At 46.7% G+C, this 19,358-nt stretch overlaps 1 protein-coding gene across 1 annotated transcript in view; it reads left to right on the top strand.

Annotated features, from left to right (window-relative positions):
* Positions 1-14,917, top strand: part of rarga (retinoic acid receptor gamma a) — a 19,589-nt gene extending 4,672 nt beyond the window's left edge. The window contains exons 2-8 of the mRNA XM_080857434.1: positions 8,272-8,420; positions 9,307-9,448; positions 10,461-10,624; positions 11,066-11,242; positions 11,361-11,565; positions 11,867-12,025; positions 12,275-14,917. Coding sequence (XP_080713560.1) covers positions 8,272-8,420; positions 9,307-9,448; positions 10,461-10,624; positions 11,066-11,242; positions 11,361-11,565; positions 11,867-12,025; positions 12,275-12,645 — 1,367 coding nt within the window. The 3' untranslated portion in view covers positions 12,646-14,917. The remainder of the gene's footprint in view (positions 1-8,271; positions 8,421-9,306; positions 9,449-10,460; positions 10,625-11,065; positions 11,243-11,360; positions 11,566-11,866; positions 12,026-12,274) is intronic.
* Positions 14,918-19,358: the final 4,441 nt, after the last annotated feature.

Here is a 19,358-nt window from a genome sequence, read left to right as displayed (position 1 = left end):
AGGTCTGGCCTGGCTGGCTGACAGGGCAGCCACCTCTCCAGGCCTGAACAACCTGCCGTGTCAGTCCCAGGAGCAGGATTCTGGTCACGGCCACTGAGATTCCACAGGGTTGCACTGGAATCCTGCTCCGTGCTGCAATGTGTGTTTATAGTCTGTGGGTGCCGGGGCAACTGTAAATAAGAGCGATGGGCCTGTCAGCAACAAGCGAGTGTGCTCCTGGACGACCCTCGCACCTCAGCTCCCGCTAAGCTCCCGGGGAGAGACGACCTCGAACCTTTAATTCACTCCTCAGTTAGAGGCTCCGCTTAGACCCACCCAGCAGCACAGCACTGTCCAGGGCTGCAGCCAAGTAATAAAGCCTGCATTTACGCAATATACTCCTCTCACCCAACTATGATTTTGGGAGAGGGAGCTTGTTGTGCCTCAGTGTTGACATAACAAGAGGACAAACACACTGAGTAAAACAAGTACAGACATGTGTTGCATGGAAGGGCAGTGGCACTCTTTGGCTCAGTGGTGTTGCAGCTATCGATACAAAAAAAAAATGTGCCAGATTGTGGCTGAATGTGTTCCACAGTCAGGCGCTATGTTGTTATTCAGCAGGTTAAATACGGCATACTGGACTTGGGAAGAGTCAGTCAGAGCACATGTGTGAGTTCAGTGGAGGGGGGCAGGTGGGTGAGGAGGGGGGGGAGCGCTGCGGTTCTGTTACCACAGTGTTGTTGACTGACAGCAGGGCTCCAGCGTTGCTAGGTCTCAGTGTTATGAGTAACGCTGAGATGAAATCTTACACGAGCCCCCCAACAAACACACACGCACATACACGCACACGTACGCACACACTTTTTTCTCCTATCCCTCCATGAATGGCCCATGTTTACGCAGCCCCCTTCAGCAGTCAGTTAGAAAAGTGAGTTACTGATATGAGTTTGCTGATGCGTCAGGAAGTGCTGGGTACATTTGTATCTGAGCAAAAAGCAAAGTAGCCACATTTAAGTGCTTTCAAGTATGGTGACAAGACAATCTAGTACATTCACATATAAAGTGAACATTCATTTAGCTTCATTGGCTCCTTTGCCTGCAACAGTCATGACTAAATGACTAATCACAACATTAATATTATATGTCAGTAGTTTTAAAACAACCCCTGTTATGTCTTACCTGCCACCCTTCATCAGTTTTCTATGTCTATTGGCAGTTGTCTGGAGTAGCACTAGTAGACTATGCTCTGCTGCAGATTAATTGTCCTCAGAGTGAAAGATCACAGCAGGCTGATCTGGGAACTGCTACAAAGACTGTCTGAGAGTTGCAGGGCCTTGGCTCCCATAATGTACGCTCCATTTACAAAAGCTGTGTTGGCCCAAAATAAGAATGCTATTGTGGTAAACTCATACACACAGGATTGCGAGTGGATCTGAAGGTGACTTTAGGTGGAAGGCACCCAAACTCGGTCAGTCACTGTGACCCCCTGGGGAGATCAACAGGATATCTGCCAACTGGTAGAGCCATTGTCTGACTTCCATTTTCTTTGAAGGTTGAGCAGCCCCACACCCTTAAACAGTTGGGCAATCATTTTATTTGGAAGTTGGCATGCCGAGCCAAAAAAGGCACGGCAGGAAAGGACGAAAGAAAGAAAGAGAGAACGAAAACTTCCACCCACACATCAAATACACACCATATTTTCTGCGTTCCCCCCCCCCATTCATGGATGGATATTTCTCACTATTAGTCTTTCATCCATCAGGTACATACCCCTGTGTATGTCAAAATGACAACCGTGAAAGTTAAAGCCACACTATCTTTTGCAGAACCCCTGAGATACCACTCAACCGCAACCTCACAGACAACAGGAAGCCACAGTCTAGCTGGCTCCACTCTTCCACCCCTTTTTCGCTCTTTTTCTTTTCCTCTCTGTCTTGTCGACTGGTACAATCTGTTTGAGTGTACCAAAAGAAACCCGAGCTGAATTAAAAGCTTGTTTTTTTTCCCCTTGCCTCAGCATTCTGGGTCAGTCTGTCTGAGAGCATGTGTTTCTGAGGAGGCTGTTGTCTTGGGCAGGAAAAAGGCTTTGCTCTGGTCATAGTTGTGGTTTTGGAGCTCTCGGGAAAGGCTGGAATCCACCCCTTTAAGGTGGTGCCTGGTTATGAGGAGAGGCTTTCAGCTCTTAATAAGATACAGCCCAGACCCTGCGTGTGAGCCCAGGATCCTCTCAGATAGACAAGCGAGACACACAGAACAGAATGAAGCCATGGTTTCCCAGTGAGGATAATTCTTTCACCATGCCAGTTAGAAATGTTGCCTCCTCTGAGGCATTTTTTGGCAGATTTGATTTTACTTCCTAATGTGAGCCTCCCGAAAAAAGGAGCAGAGGAAAAAACAAAAGTGATACTAGGAGAGGTCCACTCTCTTTTTCCCTTTTCTCTCTTGCTGTTTCTTTAGGCCATTTCTTCCCACCGTGCTGCCAAATCTGCCTACTTCTCCTTTTGAAGTTTCGATTGTAGTGAGTAGGAAGCAATAATCAGCAAAATCTTGGAGGCCCCTTCACCTTCCCCTCCCAGGACAGACCTGCCCAAGGTGCCGTTAGACAGATGAAGAACAGACACAGGGGTGCTAGTGAACTGGGGAGGGGGGACAGGTGAGCTCCACAGGACAGATGGCGAAAGGAAGTTCAGCAAGGGCATGGGACAGACCTGGGGGAAATTGCAGAGGAGCGTCGGACCAGCCTGTCTCCTTCAGCTTGGGTTGTTAGACAGCCTCTCCCTTAGACACATGATGAGGGTCCCTCCATGGCTCCAGTTTCCCTTTGCCACTGTGCAGGTAGGCTCTGGTCACAGGAGCAGACAGGCCCACTCCGGGTCTCTCCCTGTGCACAGATGAATTGCCGGCTGGTGGCACTTGGCAGAGGCGGGCGCCATATTGTTTCTGTCCGATTGGCTCCTCGCTGCCTGGGGAGCTGTCATGTCTGTATCCACCCGCTCTTCACTGCCGGCTTATGATCTGCCAACCTAATCTGAAACCTCATTAGTGACCATGAGTGACTCACTCGGAAGGGACAGATCCCTTACACTCATGGCATAAGATGGGCGAATGGTGGTGAGACCCTTTCTTGACGGTCTCTTCCCTTTGAAGGCCCCTTTGAAGGTCTGTTTTTGGCACCAGTGTCGCTCAAGGGGGAACTGGACCATTTGAAGCTCTGTGTTGTTGACTGTGGAAGTGTTGTGTAGAGGAGGGAGGGCAGCATCTCATGACCAAATGCTGGCATGGGTCCATCACAGAAAATCCAATCTAAAGGGGTTTTTTATGAGGTGTTGTTGTTTGAAAGAGGCATCTGGCTTTTAGGGTAATTCCAGTCTTGTGTAGGACAGCCTCAGGCCGCCGCCCGCCCGCCCACCCTCTCTAGCCTGAATGGCATTGATGGGCTCCTCCGTGGACAGGGCAGGTAGCAAATCCCCCAGGTTAGTGTGCTTATGTGTGTGTGTCTGTTCATGGGCTTGTGCTGCTTGTGACACGGATGTGTAAATTCCTGGAGGCCAATAATTCCCATTTCCCCCCGCTCTTGTCCAGCATGGGTATGCATGCCTGTGTGTGTGTGTGTGAGGCGGGTGTGTGCGTGTTGTTTTCCCTCTCCCTCTCGCCGCTGCCGCTCCTCTGGGCCATCTCCTGGCAGGCAGCCCAGCTTTATCACAAGCTTCTCTTCAGCGCTGGGCCTTGCAGGGACAGGAAGGGGAGAGGGGGAGCTCCTTCTCTGAGCCCAGCCTTGAGGGCAGGCAATGGGGGGGTTGGAAGGAAGGGTAGAGGGGTGGGGGGGTGGATGGGTTCTCAGGTAATGAGCCAGTAGACAGCTGTTGACAGGAAGTGCTACTGCTCAACACCTTTCATGAAAGGCTTCTCCCCCTCAACCACCAGACACCCCTTTTACTCTGATTTTCCCTGTTTTCTTTCGAGACTGTTTTGTTTTGTCTATTTCAAGTCTTAGCAGTCAGGTTAATATGACTGGGTGTACAGCTAATGTTAGGCTAGCTCTTCATGCCAGAGGGCTGGTATGAAAGCTCTTCATGAGTTTCAGTTTTACACTACATAAAACCCTTCTATTGCACATTACCTGCTTTACAGAAAACCAATTTCTTGCGCATGGTCATGACCAAAACTACGATTCTACGAAACTAAGATTCCACCAGAAAGAGATAGTGTTGAGAAAAGAGGAAGGAAATGTTTTGTATGTTGTATAGACTGGTATGATGACACTTGGTGCTGGGAGTATCCGGAGTAAGGCAGGAAGACGTGGGCAGCGAAAGACACTCACTGATGCCACCCTACCCCCCCACCTTCCTCCATCAGGCAGGAAACTGGCACTAGAGTCTGGGGGAAGGGCTGGGCGTGTCAGCGCAACGGGGCAGCAGCGGGCACAGCGTCTGATGGGGGTTGAGGTGGGATGCCTGCCCCGCATGAGAGATGGGGCGAGGTGGGAGTGCCAGTGTCGCTCCATCATTATCAATCCTGCTGTTCCAGCAACCCGGCCCAATCTGTGCCCCCTTCTGCCAGTCTGGGTTCCTATCCAACGCTCAGCAGAGGACCACGCTGTTCCTGTGGTGCCCCTCGCCCCTCGCCATTCCCACTCCCCCCCCCCCCCCCCCCCCGTCCGTGTCCCTCTCAAAGTGACATTAACCAGAAGACAAAAGCCTCAGACTGCTTGGATGAGGGGCCCTGAGCGTGGCACACAGGCAGCAAACCCAGCACCAGCAGGCGCACAAACACAGGGGCCCCGAACATGTCGAGAGCGCTTTGGAGTTTCACAGACTAGGGGAGAGCTATATTTGCAAATCAAATAGGCAACTCTGGAGACAGACTAGAGACAGTGCCTGGAAGTCTGCCCACACAGAACTGAGCAGCCACAGTTCACATACACACATAGACAAGCGCGCGTGCACACGCACACACACACACACACACACACACACACACACACGCTCACACACACACGCTCACACAGGCTCACATGCCAAGACTAGATCTGGGAACAGCACTACGCTGAAGATTCAATCACACCCACTGTCACGTACACAAAATCTGCAGTTCTATTGTGAAAGAATATTTGTTCCATAGCCAATGTGTCATATGCTACTCGGCCATGAAAAAGGAGTGTTGAAATACCAAACCTACGATCTCACATTTGGCTTGCTCAACAACAGTGCAGACAGATACACTCAGCATATGACTCACTTCAACTATGCAATTGGTTATGCTAGTGCGCTCTCAGCTAACAGCTACGAATCTCAGTGCAAATCATTAACATGGCGATATTTCTAATCACTATTCATGGTTATTGTCTTTTATTGCACCTGTGTGAGGTATGCTAACACTGGAGTGAATACCTGTTTGCAGCAGCTGTGCCTCTACTGGGTGCTCCACCACAAAAAGTGCCCCTGCCATAGATGACAGTGGGATTAGGGAGCAGCTCTTGTGTAACAAAATCAGTCCGACAGGAACTGGCTGTAGTAAAAGGATAGTAGGAAATAAACAATGAATGCTGATAGACCTGCCCCCCCCCCCCCCCCACCCCCACCCTCTTGCCTTTCCCACTCAAGGAGTAGATATACACACTATTAACACAGAGAGAGAGAGAGATGCATTGGCCTAGTAAACCCTCACTCCGTCTTCTGACTCGGCCGAGTAGCCAGCAGCTCTCTGTGGCTGGATTGTCATGCAAATGGGCTGCGGAGCTTCAGTGCTGATAAGGAGGCTTCTCATTTCACCTCCCTTTGTTTCCCAAACAGAGATGAGCTGAGTGAGCTGAGCACTCAGGAGATGGGGGATGCGTGTGTGTGTGTGTGTGTGTGTGTGTGTGTGTGTGTCTGCGTGTGTGTGTGTGTGTGTGTGTGTTTGTGTGTGTGTGTGTGTGTGTGTGTGTGTGTGTGTGTGTGTGAGAGAGAGTGCATGTGTGCTCAGTGGGAGGAGAGAGGTTGATTGAAGAGCCCATCCCATTGTGTAGGTTTGAGTGTCGATGGATATTTGGAAAGGTTGTGTGAATCAGCTAGATGTTTGTGTGCATTTGTGTGTGTGTGTGTGTGTGTGTGTGTGTGTATGTGTGTGTGTGTGTGCCCATGCGTAATTGTGTGTTTGGATCAAGGAAGGAGCAGGAGTCATGTGTTAGGGCAGGAACCCGTCTCACGTTGTTGATAGACTTTGACGGATCTCTGTCCTGCTGTCCCGGGTTTTTTTTTCCTCCACCCTTTCATTTGTCGCCTCCTGGCCACTCAGACAGCGTCAGTCAGTCAGTAGCCGTCTCTTGACGCCACATAAAATTGTTTTGCCTTTTCAAAGGGCCTCTCAACACCTCTCTCAGAGCGGCCTATGCTGGCACGGCTGGATAAACAAAATAGTTCACTTTAGGTTCAGACCTTCCTTCTTTTCAGTTCAGAGTTTGTAACATTCTGGTGAAGAGGTAGCGCTGAGTGTGTTTTCACAACATAGTTGTTTGGTAGGAATTTAACTTTTTAGGATCACTTATCATTTAATTGGATCTAGTACAAAATGGGGGGCCTAAGGAATGGTGATTTACTCTGGGTGGCATCTTCAGAACCCAAGCAAATGAGTTCTCCTCAACTGTCAGATGAAATGAATTATGCTGGACAGAGCTGGGAAAGGATCAATAGGTCTGATTTCCACCAGTAGTGCTGGAGGTGGTTAGACCATGGTCAAGGACAAGCTCTACCCAGCAGAGCTACGTTGTTCTCCTTGCTGCTCCCGCCCCAGATCTGTCCCCTTTCTCAGTTTTTTTTTTTTCTAAATAAAATTCCTCCTTTTATGCCCCCTTTTTCCCTCTTTCTTTTTGAAGTCTCCCCACTCTTGTAAAAGAGCAAAGCTGGTGCTTTTTCTAAGCCCCTTGGTGTGAGGGGGGCAGGAGGGAAAGGGGAGGGTTGTAGGTTAAGTTTAGGCTAGCTCTGTGCTTTCCATTGAAACTTCAGCAGAAGGGGGTTGAGGCTGTAAAAGTTAGAATTTTAGAGCCTCCCTGTTTTCCCCCCCTCTTTTTTTCTTTTTTTTATGATTGGGCCCTTTTTTTTACTGGCTGGAGCTACAGCTGGTGGTGTGAATAGCTGCCCAAGGTGACTGGGTCCCAATAAAGTGCAGGCCAGCCAAGCTGGGGCCCCTAGCCCAGCCATGCGACCGGCTTTATAGGCCGGCTTACGAGCCTGGGCCACCATTAAAATCTGGCAGGCCTGCACTGAGGAATTTAGGGCCAGAAAACAAGAGAAAATAGGGTTTGTGTGTCAGGGGGTGGCAAAGGCTGGAGAGCCAAAAGGGGTTGAAGTTTAGAGAATGACCGGGGGGTGAAAGTTGAAAGAAGTGCTGTGCTGGGGTTGGGGGTGGGGGGGGGGTGGGGGGGGGGGGGGGGGGGGACCCACAGAGTAAAAAGGCTTGTGCCTGTCTTTGGAGACATCTGTGTTTTATATCAATGAATGTCTATGCCAAGGTTAAGCTGAAGTCTGGAATGAGATCTGGGGAGAAAATTGCAAAGGGGAAAAGAATGTCACGTTGCATTACTGTCGTGTGACTTCAGGTTAAGGTAAATGTCCCATGTGCGTCATCATGTCCTTGTGTCTGCTTGAGTGTGTGTGTGTGTGTGTGTATGTGTGTGTGTGTGTGTGTGTGTGTGTGTGTGTTGACACAAGTGGAGGAGTGGTATGCACCCCTCCAGGCACTGTAGAGAGCAGGAGCCAGTCCGACTCGACCCAATGTGTGGTATGAGGAAGCCGGGCCTGAATCCCGCCCCACAGCCACCTCCCTTATCCCAGCATCTGACAGGCCCACAGCTTATCTCCAAAGTGTTAAACTGTTTGCTTGTTTTGCTTTTGCTTTGTGTCAATCACCCCTACTGGGCCGTCAGCAGCCTAATCCCTTCTGCAAAGGCAGGAGGTGACTGGGGCAGGGAGGGGTAGGGAGCGGAGGGAGATGATTTTAGTGATAATCACGTGTCTCCAATTCTACCCGCCCGTCCCTGAAGGGTAAACATCCAACAACAATACAAATAAAAAAAAATAACCCCCACGGGTCACTTCCTGTTGACACAGCAGAAATATGCAAACACCCAAGGGGAGTCACATGCATCACATGAGTTACCAAACTCCTCTGCCATCTCCCAAATTGGGACACATCTCCTCTATGTAATTATATGTCTCTGGTGAGCGTGAAATAAGGCACTAATAATGTGTGTGAAGTTGATGTGGGTGGCTGAAATATAACGACTGCTTCTGTCTGTCCTTCCTTTTGCAGCGGTGGAGACCCAGAGCACTAGTTCAGAGGAGATGGTGCCCAGCTCGCCCTCTCCACCTCCTCCACCTCGCATTTACAAGCCGTGCTTCGTCTGCGGGGACAAGTCCTCAGGCTACCACTATGGTGTCAGCTCCTGCGAGGGCTGCAAGGTTAGTCATATGAGCTAATACCACACAAGGCAAATGTTCTGAGGAATTCTTAGTCTCAATTTGCATAATCCCTAAGAAAACTGCAAGGGTCTGAGGGAAAGATCAAGTGCATGACACGACCTTCAGTTCTGCAGGTTTCCATGTCCTGTGACTGAGTCTATTGCCCCTATCCCTCTGACATTAAAATCAAACTGAATTGATCTTCTCACCTTTTGGGGCAAAAGGTTAGAATTTGGTATATTACCTGCTTACAGTTAGAAAATATAATGTATCCTTACACTAAATATAGATAAACCCCTGGAATGATGGTGATTGTTAGCATACACTTTTGAGTACAAATTTGTATCATTAGTTTTGTAAAAGCAAAAACAAAATATATCTGTGGTTAGGGCTCTGGAGAATGTATTTTCCAATAACAACCCAGATCTGCAAAAAATGACAGCCACTTAATGTGTTTCAGTTGTGCTTCATTCCTCAGCAGGGTTATGGGAAACGCTAATGGAATAAGAGGTCATTAAGCAGAGATACCGAGTTACATCACTTCAAATTGAACCTATCACAGAGCATTTAGATGATTGAAAATGACACATGCTTGCAAATGTTCCTAACTATAACAGGTTGTAACAAGGAGAGAACGACAGACCGTACCATGACTCCCAACATGATTTCACAATCGCAACTCTGCCAAAGTGTAAATGTGTTTCAAATCTGTTGTACTAGATTGAGAGAGAGAGAGAGATGAAAACAGGGTCAAATGAGAGACATGGAGGTACGTGACTACAGTGGTGAAGCCCCTACTAATTGAGCGTCTGTCTCTCCCTCCCTCTCCTACTCTCCTACTCTCTCTCTCTCTCTCTCTCTCTCATTCCCTCTGTCCTGGCTGCAGGGCTTCTTCCGCCGCAGTATTCAGAAGAACATGGTGTACACCTGTCACCGTGACAAGAACTGCCAGATCAACAAGGTCACACGCAACCGTTGCCAGTACTGCCGCTTGCAGAAGTGTTTCGAGGTTGGCATGTCTAAGGAAGGTGAGCTATGAAGGCTAACCATGGCTAATCCAGTGGATGTGTGACGTGGATCAACTTGCACGCAGCCACGAGAGATAGAGCAGAGATAGGCAACAGGAATAACCTGACATGCAACATGAATGCACACAACACACAAAAGATGCCTTTCTACCTAAATAGAGCTATATCCTATCTCACACACCTTAAAACACACACATCCTTTTTCCTGTAATTTAGCTAGGTTTGAGGATCCTCACCCTGTGACGTGTTTCATGTTATGAAATCACTTTTTAAAGAGTGAGTAATGTTTATTGGCATTCTGTGCCAATGGCACCGCTGCTGAGAAATATTACTGGGAAATTACCCAAGGTTTTCACCGTGACCTGCCCATTAACTTGGCTTTAACTGACGTTTGCCGTGAGATTAAAACAATGGGGGTGCTTGGGTTGAATCTACTGGGAGCCGACAGGGTTTGACTGTTCTTTTGCCCAGGGTCATAAAGGGTGTCGTCACTTGCCAGGGTGGCATGTTTGCCCCCACTGGTCCGTGGGGACACGTGTGTCGTTATGCATGTAGGATGTGTGTAAGGACTGGGATCACATTGTGCCTTAGCTATTACTGGATATCCTGAAAGGAAGGAAAATAAGGGAGGAGTGACAGGGCGAGAAAGAGAGAGAGGGGGGGAGGGAGGGAGAGAGAGAAACTGACAGTTCAGTGATATACAGTTTTGAGCAGGTCAGCTAAATGGATAAGGTGCCCTGAGGAAGAACTGATTGATGAGAACATAGTTGGGTGAAGTCTGTAACGGATAACACTTACACTTGAATGGCCAGTGTAAACCTATAACATCCAGTATTGGATTGCCTCCTGCATTTATTGCATCTGTGGTTGACAAGTCTTACATCTGGAGACAAACAGATCTGCATGACAAGCCTAAATCAAGAAGGAATGTAGGGGCCGCTGCTGATGATGATGAGTGTCAGCCAGCCTTTAATGATGTTAACTCCATTTCCCATGCTCCTCTTGTCTTTAGCTGTGCGCAACGATCGGAACAAAAAGAAAAAGGACGTGAAGGAGGAGGCTGTGCTGCCAGAGAGCTATGAGCTGAGCGGAGAGCTGGAGGAGCTGGTCAACAAAGTCAGCAAAGCCCACCGAGAGACCTTCCCTTCTCTGACCCAGCTAGGAAAATACACCACCGTGAGTCATCCGGTTGCTGTCTGTCTCTCTGTCTGTCTGCACGAGTAGTCGGAGTAATCTTTATACCACTAGAGCGTGACTTGAAGTGAAACATGACTGGAAACAACAATAAGACTAGACGATGAAATGGTCTATGTAGAAGAAAAACTATATTTAAGTGGATAAATCACTTATGACAGGACGGAAACCACTGTTTTTCAATCTCTTTAGTATTGAATCACCAGACAATGAACTGCACCAAGTGTTTTCCCTTCAAAGTCCACATCATAAATACTGTTTGGTTTACATGCTTGTGGTACTATGTGTAGAGAATTGTGTGTATAGGGGCATTGGTCACTCCAGAAGTCAACTGAAAAACCATGACAATGCAATGCTATTTATGCTTTCCAAACTCATTTCCGTTCTTTCTTGCTTTCTCTCCGTATTTCTCTCCTTTTCCAGAACTCTAGCTCAGACCACAGGGTACAGCTGGATCTGGGGCTCTGGGACAAATTCAGTGAGCTCTCCACCAAATGCATCATAAAGATCGTCGAGTTCGCCAAACGCCTGCCAGGCTTCACCACCCTCACCATTGCCGACCAGATCACCCTCCTCAAATCAGCCTGCCTGGACATCTTGGTACAGCACCTCAGATCTGCCCCCTCCCATCCCTATTCCCATACCTCCATTGACAACAACATTGACCTTGACCATAGCTTTGTTGTGTATTCAAAATATTCTTCTTTATCTCTCACAGATGCTACGGATCTGTACTCGCTACACCCCGGAACAGGACACTATGACTTTCTCAGATGGGCTGACACTCAACCGCACACAGATGCACAACGCCGGTTTCGGTCCTCTCACGGACATGGTGTTTGCTTTTGCTCTCCAGCTGATGCCGCTGGAGATGGACGACACAGAGACAGGCCTCCTGAGCGCCATCTGCCTGATTTGTGGAGGTACTGCAGCGCTGAGATGCAGCACTTGCTGCTGCCCTCTGCTGGGCTATAGCACAGTTACATAACAAGCTCACCTCCATGACTAGATGATTTCTTTCCATGGCAGAAAAGTAAAAGGAAAGCCTCTAGGTGGAAAAGCATACTACAAATCTAATCAATACTAATGCTGATTTAATAAATAATCCAGTGTGGGAGGATAGGAAGTACTGAGTTGCAGGGGAAATTGAAAGAAATGCTCTTTCACAGTAACGCCTCTCTTATCTCGCCTCCTTTTTTTAACTCTCTTTCCTTCCTCTCCTAGACCGCATGGATCTGGAAGAGCCGGAGAAAGTGGACCGGCTGCAGGAGCCTCTGCTGGAGGCTCTGAAGATCTACGCCCGGCGCCGGCGTCCCAACAAGCCCCACATGTTCCCTCGCATGCTCATGAAAGTCACCGACCTGCGTGGCATCAGCACCAAAGGTCAGCTCACCACACAAGCCTCATCACAGAGCCCACAGAGCATCTGCCAAAAAACATATTTGTGCCCTTCCCAGCAAAAGCCAAGGCTGTTTTAGAAAATGCATATCAAACTGCACCACAAGTGTGTGGTAAAATAGCATGGTTCTATAAGTAGAAGGCTGTCATTTCGGCACTTCTGTAGATAGTAAGGTCCTTCTGTCCACAGTCACGGTCAAATGCAAAATTGTCTAAATTTGTGCTTGCTTACAGGGGCGGACAGAGCCATGTCACTGAAGATGGAGATCCCCGGGCCCATGCCGCCACTCATCAGGGAGATGCTGGAGAACCCAGAGGTGTTTGAAGACCAGACGGAGGAGTGCAGCGGGAGCAAGGATGAGCCGCCCGCACCCATGCCAACGCCACCCTCATGTGGCCCGCCTAACCTGAAGCAGGAGCAGGAGGATGAGGACGACAGCTGGGCCACGGAGAACGGCAGTGAGCCCTCGCCGGAGGAGGAGGATGACGACGATGACGATGTGGGGGAAGATGACAGGGCCACGGACAGCGAGGGAGAGGCCTGGGGGGGGCAGGACGCCAGCCTAGAACCCCCCAGGAAGAGCCACATGGGCCGAGCCCAATGAGCTGACCCCCTCTGCCCCACTCCCTTCAAACATATATACACACACACACACACACACACACACACACACACACACACACACACACACACACACACACACACACACACACACACACACACACACACACACTTATACACCTTTCTGTAAACATCACAGTCCCTACACAGACACACCCACACACACACACGCATACACACACACACACACACACACACACATACATACATTTTGATGTGCCCTGTCTGGGGAAGCAGTAGCCTTTCTTGTATAGACTCTTTTTAACTCAGGCCAAAATGGTCAGCGGTGAGTGACTTTGCAGTGAGACAATACAAAGGAGTTCTTGCAGAGAAATGGTCCACCTTATGAACTTTCCCGTAAGGTCAAGAGGGAAAACACGAGACAAAACAATGGACTTTTCGGACAAAGCAGTTGTCTCTTTTCTATATTATTTTCTTTTTAAATCATATTTGTATCTAAATAATGGAAAGGCCAAAACAAAGACACGTCAACATGAAACAGTGAACATTGATGGTTACCTAAACACTTCCCAAGACAACTACAGGTCAATATCATACCCAATATGCTATGTACTATTTTTTGTCATTGACAATTTTCTGACTTTCATGTCATTATATTTTATGACTAGGCCCATACATATCTATATATGATTCATTTTGCTTTTGTGTAATATTCCTTTTCTTTCTGTTAAAGTTGTGTTTGAATAGCGTTTTCCGACAGAAAGACAAAAGACAGATAATTGACTAATTTCAACTGGCAGACCTCTACAGAGTCTCCTGCTCAGCTTCTTGGCTGGGCTCTTGGGCACTTTGGGCTCAATGTAGATGTCAATGATAATCACCTCAGCCTACCATGCATTGGGCACGGATTTCAACACCATCAGACCAGGCGATTGGCATTATTTTACACTCATTTCCACCTTTGGAGATGTGATGGTGCTCTATTTTCTTTTGTGTGTGTGTGCCAAAGTTAGCAGATCATATTCTGATCAGAACGTGTATGTCATCAGGGACCCCTGGACTCAGATACCACAAGATATGTCTCCTCTATCAGATGCCTTGATTCATTCACACATCAGCTGTAATGTAATATGTCCACAGGCCTCCAAAGCACACATTTGAACAGACTCCAGTTAGAGGGGTCTCAGGCAGAGCTGTTCATTTTGCCATACATGTAGCACTTTTACAAATCCTGTTTTGACCCAGGGCCCAGACTATGCTTAATGTAGTGAGGAAATGTGGGGTTTGCTGCAGGCCAGGACACTAATCTCCAGGACTGCACATTCAGGACTCAGTTTAGAAATGTCATCCAGTGCTCTAGAAAACCTTTTTGGAGACGCTGTACTGGCCAGCGCTTCAGTATAGCATATGCACATACATGATAGTTCACACACACAAAACCCACACACATCTTCATCAGCAGTACCATCTTCATCACCATCATAATCATTATCATCATCCTCATCAGTATCATCTAAACTGTTCAGACAGACAATTATTCAGACTCAGGGTATCTTTAAGGACCAAACTCTAGCTGTCAAGACACAAGCTGGAAACAGGCAATATTTTCGCGTGTGATTTAAATTCAATTCAACATTAGTGTGGAGGCTTGAAAAAGTTCTGTCATCTGCCATCAGTAAATAAATTTCAAAGGCATCACACAACCATTCAAAGTACTTCTCTAGTGATGAAAACAATGCGATGTCCTTACTTACATCGTAATCAATCTTTACCAAAAGGAATGAAAATAAACAACTTGCAGATGGCCACATTGACTTCAAGTCAAACGTTTGGCCCAACATTGAAGCAATACAAAGATAATCAGGAATTCCAGGTTTGTGTTGGTTTTTTGTGTGAGGCGGCAGACTTGTGTTTGTGTATGTGTGAGAACATGTACAAGCTGTATCCTTTTTTCCTCAAATTGTCCGTGAACATCCCTGGGCGTGTTTGTGAGTTTGTGTGTGTGTGTGTGTGTGTGTGTGTGTGTGTGTGTGTGACGATGCTCTGTGAAGTGTGAGCGAGGAACGTTCACCTCATCAGCAGCCACTGCAGTCTCTCCTCCGGCAAGACGTTGCCATCATGCAAAACGAATGTTGAGATTACGTTGTTCTATTTTTCTCTTTGTTTGTTCTCTCTGTTATTTGAACATGGCTGACGTCGACGTTCTGTTCCTCCGTTCATGCCAACCAACTCTGTCATGTAAAAAGAAAAGCCATATAAAACAGTAAAAGGCACAATAAATGAAATTTTTGTGACATTGTTTTTTTTTTTGTATGTTGAGCTTTGACAACAACAAGGTAATAAACATCTTGGGATTCAGCTATAGCTCTAACTATTATTTGGAAAAAAAAATAGAAAGGCCCAGTTAAGGGAGTGCTGGATTTACAGAGAGGAATTTCAAAGACTGCTCCACAAGCAGCTGATATTGATGTATGGTTTAAAACCTCAGTCCTGTGAACTACCGAGAGTGCAATATAATTATACCGCTGAGTGTAGGAGCCCAGGAACTATACACTTCATCTGTCAACTGTTATTTTATATCTGTGGTGTTTTCGCTGACAGCTGACCCAATTCCGGATTTAACAAACTCCAAGTGTATTGTTAAATTCACTAAGGTATACTCCATAAAGCAGTTTACGAAGACCTCCTGTCCTTAAAGGAACAGAATGCACAACCTCAAACCAAAAAGCTGCTTGGCTGGTGGGCGATGAGTCTTCGCCTTTGTCGGGAAAAAAATCTGTCTCCTCAAACAAAATATTGCAGCAAAGAAAGGCCTTCTGTGCCTCTGACAGTATCGTTCAATATGAATGTAAAAACGAATCAGTTTGACACACTTCTTAATGAAATCCTATAAGTGAAACATTTCTCCATCTGGAACATGCTGGCCAGATATTTCCCTATTTGACATTCCGCACTGCAGGTAGTGCAGTTGGCTTTGATTTTGTTGGGCTTTGATGTACCTCAGGGAAGGGCAACCCACCTTTAGGACTACTGACAATCCTGTAGCAGGTTTCATCTGTAATCTGACAAACCTCAGGGAGTCTTTTAATGAAAATCCCCACAGGAACTCAGAAAGGTTCTTCATAGTCATAGGTGGGAGTGGCTGCTTCTCCAAAAAAACAGCCAGCAGAGGGCAATCATGAGCTATAAATACATCCCCCCTGCTAAGACACTCTGATGTTCTGATAGGAAAATGTTTAATATTTGATAAATGGCCATTTATGTTTTATTTTAAACCTACCTTTAAATCAGCCTTGAATGATTTACTTTACACTTACTTACGCTCTTATACTGTGTTCTCACTCCTGCATATTCTCTAGTGTTGGGAGTTTTTCCATCATCCTTTGCCCAAAACACATGACCTCAAGTAATTCCTTATCTTCATTCCTAATTTTCCTTTGAGGTATCCCATTTGGAGGCAAGTAATTCGCTATTTCATGGTGGGTATGTGAATACCTCTACTGTTTGCCAACTGAAAGCCAATTTAAGATTAAAAAAAAATATATACTTTATAGCAGTATGTGATAATTCCAGAAAGGTGGCATAGCAGAGTTGGGTCATGTCCTTACCCTCAGTCAAAAAGGGCTCTTGAGGACAATCTTGGACGATGACAATGCAATGACTGTTGTGGCTGTTCAAGAATAACTACCAGCCTATCACATGAGATGAAAACAACAATTCGAACTTTAAGGCCAAAACATGTTATAGTGTTACATAGACACCACAAAGTCTCACAACATTTAATATTTATATGTTGAATAATTATGTTGAGGAAGTATACTTTCGTCTAATTTATTGGCTTATACAAGAGGCACCCTCAATCTTTCCCTGCCCTTGGAATGTAATGATGCACTGTTAGGTTTTAAATGCACAAATGGGAAGAGAGGTGTGTGATAAACAGAGATAGGGCACTATTAACAAAATGATTGCCGCATTTAATGTTAATTAAATGGAGATAAACTGGGTCTGGGACTAAAATAAGGACACTACATTATACAGGGCTGACAAGGAAGAAAGGAAATGGCCTCATATATTCAGGCACAACAAGACATTACCATGGGAATGCAAGGGGGGCTTTTTAAAGAGACAGGACAGGGGCTGTTACACACAGCTTTCAGTTCATGTTTGTTCATGATTAATTCATGATTAATTCCACTTCTGTGTTTTGCAAAGACAGTCAATATATACATGCACTGGCATAAGCCAGCTGCAAATAGAGGTGAATAGAATACAAACTGTAATGAATACAAGATGCACTTAAAACTGTGTCATGGCGGAAAGAGTTAAATGACTACAATCTGAATAGAAACTGCTGGTAATAATACGCCAATAATGTATACAAATTAGCTACTTATCTGTGTACTTCACATATCTGTACACAGACCTTTCAAACTCCTTTGCAAACAAGCCATGGAAGCAGTCTCCTTCAGGCACTCAGCCACATTAAAATATACACGCAAATACCAACATTCCACTGAACATGGCCTCAAGTGTTTATCTTAATGGCTTTCGTTTAGTCTGTTCATCAATTTCTTTCATTGCCAGGAAGGGCCTATTAGCTGACCAGCTGGATCTAGAATAAGACCCCGGGCAGTGATACTAAAATAACCATGAGAGGTGCATGGTGGGTAAACAGGAAAACCTTGTGAAGATCACCCAGGCCAGTATGGGGGGTTGCTATAACGACATTGGAGTAAAACAGAAGGAGGCAATCTCCGCAGAGCTCAGAGGCTTTCCACAGGGGAGGTGGAGAATGTTTGGGGACACGATGACTTCAAGCAGGCCAATTATCCTCACATGAAACACCGGATTGCACTTCATCAGTTTATATGGTCTCCATACGCATACCCACCAGGCAAAGGATTGTCAAATCCCTAAAACGCCCCAACACGGTGGACTAGATGAGGGGCTTCTCGAGAAGACGAGAAGAGAAGTGGGGAAGGTTGGGGGAAGGTGAGAGACATTGGAGGAAAATAGAGACAGTCGTAAATATTTACACCTTCCCTTCTGTCAGAGGGGCTGCTAGAGCTGTGTGTGTATTATTGCTCGTATGGAAGGGGGGGGTACGCAGCAATACCCTTCCTAGCCAAGAACAAAACCAGAGAGGAAAACATGGGGCGATGAAGCACTTCTTTTCCGAGGACCACCCCAAAGAAAGGCGAGCAAGCGGGTGTTTTTTAGGCAAGAGGGCCAGGCGGGGAGTCATAAAGTCTGGGAAATGTGCCCTGGGCCTGTGGGTCTTCATATCTTTTACATTTCTAATTAAAAGAGATAAAGGGAGAGGGAGTCATCAATCCTACAGTGATTTCCCCGTTAAGGTTTTAGAGCGGACCATAAACCAGGCAGCCCAGCATCATTGATTTTATAATTAGCTCCCATCACCCCCCACGCCGGAGAAGGAGAAAGGAGGAAGAATGCAGAGGAGGAAGGAGAGCTGGAGGGGAAGTAGGGGAGATGGAGGAAAGGAGTGAAGGTCAGCAAAAATAAAAAGGGGGAAAACATCAGCTGGTGATAGGTCAGTGAGTCTAGTGTTTCTTCATAGGGGGTCAAGCCCCAGGAAGGCAGGAGGATATAGAGGTTTAACCAATCCTGGGCGTGCTGTGGTCCTTATGCCCTGCTGCATAAGCACCATGGGCTGTGTTTGGACAGGGACATGGGGTGGGGGATATAGGTGAGGATACCAAATGACAAAAAAGGTCCACAAGTGGGAAGGGACTCTCCTCCAAAACATGAATTGAAAATCCAAGAACGTCCACCATATTTGAATACATGCCCACTCCCTCATGGCAGCTGACTGCTACCCTGAATACTGATCACAGATGCACTGATCACAGATGCACTGATCACAGATGCACTGATCACAGATGTAGCTGATCACAGATGCACAGATCACAGATGTAGCTTATCACAGATGCACTGATCACAGATGCACTGATCACAGATGTAGCTGATCACAGATGCACCGATCACATATGTAGCTGATCACAGATGCACTGATCACAGATGTAGCTGATCACAGATGCACTGATCACAGATGCACTGATCACAGATGTAGCTGATCACAGATGCACTGATCACAGATGAAGTTGATCACAGATGCACTGATCACAGATGCACCGATCACAGATGTAGCTGATCACAGATGCACTGATCACAGATGTAGCTGATCACAGATGCACAGATCACAGATGTAGCTGATCACAGATGCACTGATCACAGATGTAGCTGATCACAGATGCACTGATCACAGATGTAGCTGATCACAGATGCATTGATCACAGATGCACTGATCACAGATGTAGCTGATCACAGATGCACTGATCACAGATGTAGCTGATCACAGATGTAGCTGATCACAGATGCACTGATTACAGATGTAGCTGATCACAGATGCACCGATCACAGATGTAGCTGATCACAGATGCACCGATCACAGATGTAGCTGATCACAGATGGACCGATCACAGTTGTAGCTGATCACAGATGCACCGATCACAGTTGTAGCTGATCACAGATGCATTGATCACAGATGCACTGATCACAGATGTAGCTGATCACAGATGCACCGATCACAGATGTAGCTGATCACAGATGCACCGATCACAGTTGTAGCTGATCACAGATGCATTGATCACAGATGTAGCTGATCAATGATGCACTGATCCAGTCCTACCCAATCCTGGTATTTTTAATTTG

This window comes from Sprattus sprattus (assembly GCF_963457725.1).
Source record: "Sprattus sprattus genome assembly, chromosome: 2".
In the NCBI taxonomy this organism is placed as follows: domain Eukaryota; kingdom Metazoa; phylum Chordata; class Actinopteri; order Clupeiformes; family Clupeidae; genus Sprattus; species Sprattus sprattus.
The sequence above is the reverse complement of the archived record's forward strand: the minus strand, read 5'-3'. Positions and strand labels throughout refer to the sequence as shown.